The 9849-nt window shown below is 40.6% G+C and overlaps 1 protein-coding gene across 1 annotated transcript; it reads left to right on the top strand.

Annotated features, from left to right (window-relative positions):
* The first annotated feature begins 4870 nt into the window (after window positions 1-4870).
* On the top strand, window positions 4871-5353 carry LOC147477106 (uncharacterized). Its single transcript, XM_086585917.1, has one exon. It carries the CDS (start codon window positions 4871-4873, stop codon window positions 5351-5353), a length of 483 nt encoding a protein of 160 aa, XP_086442043.1.
* The last annotated feature ends 4496 nt before the right edge of the window (window positions 5354-9849 follow it).

The raw sequence follows: 9849 nt of genomic DNA, 5'->3' as shown, positions 1-9849 counted from the left end.
AACTCTCTCACATTGCAAATTGCTCTCAATGATTTTATCACATGTACAGCATATTCTTTCGTCTTCTTCCCCGGAAGCTCAAGCTCCATACCACTTTCTGAATCAAACTGAAACCTTTTTCTATCTCCATATCCATTCCAGCACTGACTATAGAAGAGCAGTTCTCAATTGAGTAAACTCTACTCATGTGATCTTTACACCTAAATGATTCAATATTTGGAGCACATATCTGGATCTTACAATAAGCAGGCTCATCCCCACCAACTTCATCACAACAATTTTCAATCACCAAGTCCTTAAGTTTATGACCATAGATAAAAAGATTTGCCAACATCACAACCCCACTATCCATTATAATCAACGATTCAAGAACAGGACAGTTCCTAAAAAAGTTTACTAGTACGGCTTTCATCAACAAAACAAACTGACTTCAGATGCATAGTTTTCAGACTAGGCAAAGAAACCGAACAAGGTAACTGCAACGGAACTCGAACGTAACCAAATTTCAACTTCAAAACAGTTAAAGATGGACAAGTAAATAAACCAACTGGCAAGTGAAATGGGGATGCATCAGTAGAGATATCAATATCAAGTTCTTGAATATTACGATGTAATAAAGCCCGAATCCACGAATAAACACGAGGCGGTTCCAAACATCGTTTTTCGTCGTATAAAATATAGAATTTCAGTATACTATTAGCTTTGTTATGAATAAAACCTGGTCCACAAATTCCTTAAACTGAGTCGTGTCTTTCGCTAGTCTTTTTGTTGATTCAAGAAACACATTCGAGTTGAAATTGAGTGTGGAAATATATGTCCACAAATATCTCCATCTTGTTGACAAGATACTAGTTTTCACTGCACATTTCATATCGAGTAATGCGAGGATTTTGTGGAGAGTTTCATCAGGTAATCTGCTTATTCTATCTGGAATACTCATACCCATCTCGTTTTCCGACTTCAACTTCTTTGTACTAGAAACTTGTGGGTTCGTAATGGTAAAATCCATAGCTGACAAACACTTAAAACACGAAAATGGAAAATAGTCTAAAGGAAGGAGGGCTTTCCAAGTGTAAGAATGAGATGAGAGCTGGAAATATATATATATATATAGCTTTGGTGTAGTTGGATTGTTTTGGTGTTTCATTCAATAAATAGTAAAGTAGGAGCACTTGGATCAGTTGGATGGTTTTTCCCGCCAAGTTAAATTTTTTTGGCGCGTTTTCTATGTGGGTTCCCGCGTAGAGTACAATGAAGTACAGGGTTGACAAAGACGTACCCACTTCACTAAAAACAACCAGTTTTTAACTTCTTGCCAAGAATGTAGAAATGCTATGCTATGAACTAATTGATGGGGAATGAATAAGGTCCAATAGACTTCCCTCTAATATCTTCATGTATATATTTCCAGTTTTCCATTTTAAAAGATGTCCTACAGCCTACATGAATCCTCAGATGATCTCTCTACAATGAACACCATTCATCACAACTCATTTGAAATTTTTTGACTCGTTCAAAAGTGTGTTGCAACTCAGTGTGAGAGTTAGAGACTTGAGACATCGGGCTACTTGCACTTCTCTGCCACTAATATCTTAGCTACCCTAATTCGTCAGAGTAGAGGACTTAAAAGTTTAAAACATCAGGACTACATGATTCAACTGCATGGAGGCATGGAGCAGCTTCAAATTCATTCATTTCATTTGCATTATTGCATCTTAATTCTTAAGTTCATTAATCAATCTTAATTAGGTGAGAATTAGGTCAGTTAGGTGATTTGGTTTTATTATGCACCATAATTACCTGGTAATTCTTTTTACTTGCATGCGTAAAGTTTGTTTAATTATGCGTAAATGTCAAGATCCAGCTAAATACATTGTAGCTGAATACAGAGGTTTACCCCCAAGTCCCCAACACTAACAAGGGATATCATTAGTACTCACTCACTAATAAGCGCACTCAGAACTATCAAGTTCCATTGTAAGATTGTATCAAAACTATCAACAGTTAATTGGTGATGGTAAAATGTTTAATTTCATTACAATTGAACTGCTTGATTGCTTACAATATGCTATTACCATGTAACAGAATGCACGTAAGTAAATTACACTTGATCTCACCCATAATCTTAGAGATTGTGCTAGTAATGTTGGTACAAATTACAGTTTGATCGCACTCGTAGTTTTACTCAATCAATTGAAAAAAACGGAAGCAGTCATTCAGGTAGGGAGGGCAGTACACAACAGAATTACCGTCCACCACCACCGGCTCCTACACCAGATCCAACACCAACACCTTTACCTGCACCAGCTCCCACTCCAACTCCAACACCAATTCCAATGCCGATTCCAAAACCTCCACCCCCACCACCACCTCCTCCTCCTCCCACACCCCCAGCTCCTACACCACCACCTGCACCAAATCCTCCACCTTGACCAGATCCTCCTCCAATACCACCACCGCTGCCGCTGCCTCCTCCACCACCACCTCCTCCTCCAAGACCTCCACCAGCTCCACCTCCCACACCGCCACCGGCTCCAAAACCTCCACCATGTCCAGAGCCACCTCCAATACCACCACCACCTCCGCTGCCTCCTCCACCACCACCTCCTCCTCCAAGGCCTCCACCAGCTCCACCTCCCACACCGCCACCGGCTCCAAAACCTCCACCTTGTCCAGAGCCACCTCCAATACCACCACCACCTCCGCTGCCTCCTCCACCACCACCTCCTCCTCCAAGGCCTCCACCAGCTCCTCCCACACCGCCACCAGCTCCGAAACCTCCGCCTTGACCAGATCCACCTCCAATGCCACCACCACCACTGCTGCCTCCTCCTCCACCTCCTCCTAGTCCACCACCACCAGCGCCACCTCCTAAACCACCACCAGCTCCGAAACCTCCACCCTGTCCAGAGCCACCTCCAATGCCACCTCCTCCGCCACCTCCAGCACCACCACCTCCTCCTAGTCCTCCACCAGCACCTACACCACCACCAGCTCCAAAACCTCCACCATGTCCAGACCCACCTCCAATGCCTCCCCCACCGCCGCCGCCTGCACCACCACCTCCTCCAATGCCTACCCCAGGACCACCTCCTACACCGCCCCCAGCTCCAAAACCTCCACCTCTTCCAGAACCCCCACCAATGCCACCTCCTCCTCCACCCCCAAAACCTCCTCCTCCTCCAACACCGCCACCAGGCCCACCTCGAAAACCTCCACCACATCGTCTACCTCCAAAACGGCACCCATCGTCATCTCGTCCACCACCAAACCTTTCCCCATCCACTATTTCGTCTCCAAGAGTAAGTACACTCAATTGCAAGGCAATGCTTAAAAGAAGCAACAAAGAAACACATTTCTGAGAGACACCCATGACTCAACTCACTTACAAGCACAAGTTAGTGATGCCCCAATGTTTCTTTCTTGACATTCTTCTCCTGATCTTCTGGTTTTATACGCACAGCCCACTCGAAGTCTTGAATCACTGCCCTTAATTAGTTGACTCCTAACTCCTTGCATTAATATGTCCATATCCCATGAACGCGTAGGAAACAGTTGGATAATTGGCGGGAGCATTAAAATGCAAGACAAAGTCAAATATAAAATAAGTTTTGAGCACGTGGCTACGCCACGCGTCTATACACAATTCGTTTGTTTTGCCAAATTTTTTAACAAAAATCTTAAGACGTTTTTGCCCCTAAAGTATACCAATTATTAGTATGATATCTAAATATTTATTTTGTAATTTAAGATGCCAAATAAGGACAGAATAGTCTAAAGAGATTATCTTGATTGAGACAACTCAATCAAAAAGTTGGCCCACGCCAATTATCAAGTCAGCTTTCATATTTACCTTTTAGCCTTTACAAGCTCTTCAATATTACAATAACATTTCGCTGACTCTATTGTAATTTTAGATGGATGCTGGGGACAAAAATGTCCGAAAAAATATAAATGAAATTGTCTTTTGTGCGCACGGATTTTCCACAGCTCTCCAGCTCACTCTCCTACGCCTCATTACAACGTAGAATAGATATATATTTTTTGATGAAGGACTCGAATATATTAGGCCCACTGCGCGCTTTTGTTCTCATTGGGTAGTTTAAAAATAGAGCACTTCTTCAGTGCGCAGGTCGTAAGGTACGCAGGTCGTTTGGGCCTTTGGATTCAAGTATGCCTCGCCAATACACACGCACCACTCGGTATGAATTTCATACATACATAAAATTTAGCCTTAAAAATAAGGAATGAGGGATAAAAATATTCACAGTGAATCATTTTTTCTTACTGCTCGAGTATTAGTTCTGCAATTTCTATCTGAAAAATATAATTCAGAAAACTAAAGAAATATATATAAGTAATACGCATGTTATAAATTACTGAAGTTGTAGTTTGCTTCAATTCACATGATGTTTCTACCACATATTTTCTCTATTGAACATTGTTTGTGAAAGAAGAAAGAAAATTCACAATATTTGGATGGGAGATTTTTTTTCTTTGAACAAAACCATGTTTATATTATTTATAGACAAAGACACGATTTATATTGCATGGGAGGTTGTTTCCCACTAATTTTGGTATGCTTAAAAATTGTAGCGCGCTGCACGCAATCACTCTAGCATTTCCTCTAGGAGTCTAGGATTACAGCTTTGTTGGCTTGGTGACGTACTACTCAAGACTAAACTCTGAATATATAGTCCGCATTTTGTTCTTTGTAGGTTTAGTTGTCAAAGCGTTGTGTTGTTTTCATCAGTATAGGGATTATTAACATAACTTCCAAGTGTTTTTGGAAAGCTTTCTTGTAAAAATGACCTTGTTGGTAGACTAGACTTGAGTAAAGCTCAATGTGGAAGAAGTTCGTAGAATTGCAATGGAAACTTGGAAGCCAAAGGGAGATTGGAAGATCATTCCTCTTGGTAAAGGATTTTTCATGATTCGGCTAACTTGCGAGGATGACTGGAGGAAGATATGGTGTGGCGGATCATGGAAATTCAAAGATCAAACTCTTCGATTAACAAAATGGACGCCTGATTTGGACCCCGACGTCCAGATAAAATCTAGTGCTTTAGTTTGGATTAAGTTTCCAAAACTTGGACAACAATATTGGGATTATGAAATCTTGATGTCAATGGGTAGAGGACTTGGCTCTCCTGTTGGTGTTGACAAACATATTATGCAAAGAGACTATGGTTTTTTTGCTTCAGTATTGGTTGAAGTAGATCTTGCGAAACCGATACCAAACCAGATACTTGTTGAAGAGGATGAACATACATCTTTCCTTCAAGAAGTCGAAGTTGAAAAACTCCCAAAGTATTGTGGTCATTGCAAATCTGTTGGGCACCTTGTTGCATAGTGCAAGGCACTGCAAAAAGGATTTAGACGCCTTGAGAAGAAGCAATAGTGGTGAGAAACAAGCCGAGGATGTGCAAAAACAGAAGAAAAATAAGAGGAATAGAAACAAAACAAAATGTACCGATCGAACCAACGAACAATGTCTCGGTTGAGAAGATGGGTGCAGTTCCGATTGAGATGCCTACTACAACAACAACCGAGGTGGTTCCAATTGATGTGGGCACCGTGGATAGTGTAGTTGAGCGACAAGCAACCGAGGAGGATGCACAAACACAAGAAGATGGAATTGATCACGTTGATGCAATACCACAAGTTGGGGTAGCGAGAACATATAATTATCGATGTTGTTGCATTGCTTCCACTAACCGTGGAAATGCAATCAATGCAACCTTTGAATGCACCGCATGGCGGAGGTTCTGACTACTAAGCGCTCTCTAGTTGTTGAAAATTTTGTTTCTCCAACTCGTGTAGTCTTACACACTACATTGCACCTCCACTCGAGAGTTACTATGGCTGAAAATACAATTGTGCCGCTTAAAGAGAATAGTCGGCGGTGATTCCTATTCTCCCATTCGCGAGGACTATGAAGAGTGGAGGTTTAGAGCTCGATTCCTCTTCAACGATGAGAATGGTGAGTTCAATTCTTCTTCCACTCTTTGGAGAGGGAAACAGGCTCAAATTATTGAATGAGGCAAATTCACGCTAAGATCGGCTAAGGCCGACTCATGAGATGATGATGGTTAATATTGAATGAGGCAAACCTCGCTAAGATGGATGATGATGAAAATGCCGAGGATGGTAAAGAACCATGGCAGAAGATAGCAAAGAAAAAGTATAAGCCTGCATGGATGTCTTAGGAGCAGGTTGATGACGAGGATAACTCACAGAATAGTGATGAACCATGGCAGTGTCACAGCCAATTTCTAAACAATAACAAAGTGAATATTTGAAATATAATTATCTCAAACATCACTAGGTTCACTTGTTTAAAAACCCAGACTATGACGGAGAATACTACACATACAAACCCTAATATCCATGTCATAAAAGAAACAACTTAAATAACAATAATCCCAACAATTATCCTAATCTCTTTATTAAGATAACATCCTTCCAAATAAAACATCAAAACAAACTCTCCAAATAAAATTCATCACTACCATGTCCTTATGCCATGAAAAAGTAAACTACGTTATTACATTCTTCCAACCAAGAAAATCAAACCTAAAAGAAAACTAACGGACCGCTCGTGCACGAATCCCAATCACGCGCCGGTTCCATTTGCGCTTCCACCTATGTTCCCAAGAACACACCCCGTTGCCAAAAACAAAGCAAACATGGGTCAGCAAATTGAATTTTCTGGTATGAGTAGACTAAACACATATAAACATTTCAAATTCTTACTTATCCCACTAACACTTTAAATCTATCATAACCTAACCATTCTCAGCTTGGAAGACAGGTAGTTCCGTCATCTCAAACGGCATAGTTTCTTCCCAAGCAAAACTTCCATATTATTAACCTCCATTTTATTAACTCATTCTAATAACTCCTTTTAATATCTAAATAATTGAATTACACTTACCGATGTCCGCCGCTGTATAAGGGTAAGACCGCGTCCCTGCACAAAATATTATTAAGTCCTACCCTCCTGCAAAAGAAAGTTAGAACTTGTATATATAATAGATGTAGATATTCTATATGTATTCAAAGGTAAACCCAAGCACGCTCGTATAAACAAATCCATTTCTCTTATCAATTAATCAATTACTTTATCTTATACACCCACCCTTTAGTACCTACTCCACGATTTGCACTCCACACATTTGCCAAATCACACATTCTGTGTGCCTCTCTCCCCCGAATACCACAATATCATAGCCATCTCGGGCTTTCATACACATATTTCACGACCTCTTTGGGCACAAAAACTCGAGGTCATTCATGGCACATTCAATGAATACCTTAGGTCATTCCCCGCCACATTCAAGGAATACCTATCATATCACTAACGGGCCATTCATGGCACATTCAATGAATGCCCCTGGGTCATTCTGCCACATTCAAGAAATACCCAATCCTACATTCCGTACATTCAAGGAATACAACTAACCCACAAGCGCTTAAATACCTTAGTTCCTCTTTAGGGCAGTCAACTACAATTTGGTCATTCATGGCACATTCAATGAATACCCGGGTCATTCATGGCACATTCAATGAATACCCTTATATAACACTAACGGGCCATTTATGGCACATTCAATAAATGCCCACCTACATATGACTTCATCAGTCATAAACTCAATTCTAAAACTTGAGGCGTGGAGAGTTCAAAAAGGGTGCGGTAAGTTTTGTTTACACATTATTGTATTTTATTGCATAGATTATTTCAGAGAACGTAGGAATATCTTGATTCAATTAATTTTGGTTTACGCATTATTAATTTCATGAATGTATAAGTGTCATAACGTTGTGTATCGCAAAAGACTGAAAAATCACCAAGCAGTAAATACACGTACACAAGTATATTTATAAAGGTCCTAGCCTAAATCAAACATGCTAATAGTCCTAGATTTATTCTAATAGACCGAATCATAATTTTAGGAAAAAGTCAAATTTTCGGGTCAACTGGTCAAAGTCAACCCTGGTCAAAGTCAACAGTCAACTCTGGTCAAAATCAACAGTCAACTCTGGTCAACAGTCAATATTGGTCAACCTAGCCTAAAATCCAAAAACCCAAAAGCCCAAAGACAAAAGACAAAAGCCCATAGTCTAAAAATAAAAAAAACAAACAAAAACATATAGCCCACCACGATTTGGCCCAAGCCCAAATCGTGGTCACTGTTCATCTCCTTCTTCATAAACTCTCCATCAGCGCCTCCACCACCGATGTAGCCACCACCGGCCACCCATCAGTAAAACAAACCCAGCGGTTTGGTTCAGGGAGAAAAACCCTAGCTACCCATATCAACAAATCATAGTTCTGTTATAGTGAAGAAAACCTCATCCCACGCCATTAACGCACCGGTGACAGCTTCACCATCATTCAAACAACAGCCAACCACACCGAAACCACTCGGTTTCTATCTTCAACTAAAACCCCACAAAAACCAAACAACAAAACATTTAAACAACCCATTTCAAATCAGGACGGTTTGGGGGTCTTGGTTGAACACCATTAATGGCGGTTTCAAGGCTTCCCCCTCACCCAATCAACCCAAACACCAATTCAATACCCAACCCTTCACTATCACAACCAAACATCATCAATAACATTCACAGTAACAATTCAACAATACAAATAAAAACCATACAAAAAAGACAAGGAACGGTTTATGCTGGCGATGGCGGCGCCATCGACCACCCTTGTCCGGACCGGCGGTTAAAGGCCAAAAGTCGTCCTAATTTTCTCAAGAGGGGTTCAAAATGGTGGCTAACCATTTCTGAGTTGACAAAAAAAGAAATTTGAGAAAGAACGGCCTTCTTGGTGTGTTTAAATCGAAACCAATAAAAATATAATATAGTATGACTACTCATTTGTTAAAACCGAGCGGCCGAAACGGCTCCCGAAATCGAAACCCCGTCGTCTCATCGTCTTGCGAAACGATAATCTTCCTCGTTCAAAACTCCTGTTTTTCTCTCAGTAAAACTCTCACCTTTTTTTTTCTAAAACTCTCGTTTTGTTTTTCTCAAAAAAACTCTACGTGAGAAACCCCTATTTTCTAGTTTTTTTCAAACCTCTCCGAAAAACCCGGGTTTTAAACCTATCTACTTACTTACGGGCTTTTTTTTTCTAACAACTGGATATCCTATTTCTGTATTCTATTTACATTATTATTATTAATATTACTATTAAAATTATTATAGGAAAATGCAAATAAAAAGACGGGGTGTTATAATATACACACCTTAAAAGGATCTCGTCCCGAGATTCAAGGTAGCGTGTCAGAGAAAAGCTCAGGGTGCATCTGTCTTATCTTATCTTCAAGTTCCCAGGTCACGTCATTTTCCCTTTCACTCCACTGCACTTTTACCAAGTTTACAATCCTCCTCCTAAGGTGTTTCACATCCCTATCTACTATCATGATAGGCCTCACTGTAAAAGTTACATCATCGTTCAACTCTAGCTCTCTGGTTTGGACAACCTCGATGGGATCTTTCACACATTTCCGTAGCATAGACCGTGGAAGACATCATGAATCATTGCTAAGTTAGGCGGCAAAGCAAGGCGATCACGCCAAACTACCAATGGAGGCTACTATCTCATATGGTCCAATATATCGTGGACTCAACTTCCCTTTCATGCCAAACCTCATAACTCCTCTCATAGGGGAAACCTTCAAAAACACGAAATCGCCTTCTGAGTAAAAACTCTACCCGTTTCCTCTTCAAATCTGCATAACTTTACGCCGCCTATGTCTTTGTCTTAATCTTTAATCCTTTCTCTAATGACTTTAATCTGCTCGGATGTCTCTCTCACTATCTCGGGCCCAAGCA

The sequence above is a fragment of the Coptis chinensis genome, chromosome 9, assembly GCF_015680905.1.
Source record: "Coptis chinensis isolate HL-2020 chromosome 9, ASM1568090v1, whole genome shotgun sequence".
NCBI lineage: Eukaryota > Viridiplantae > Streptophyta > Magnoliopsida > Ranunculales > Ranunculaceae > Coptis > Coptis chinensis.
Note: the sequence above shows the minus strand (reverse complement) of the source record. Positions and strands in the feature narration are given on the sequence as shown.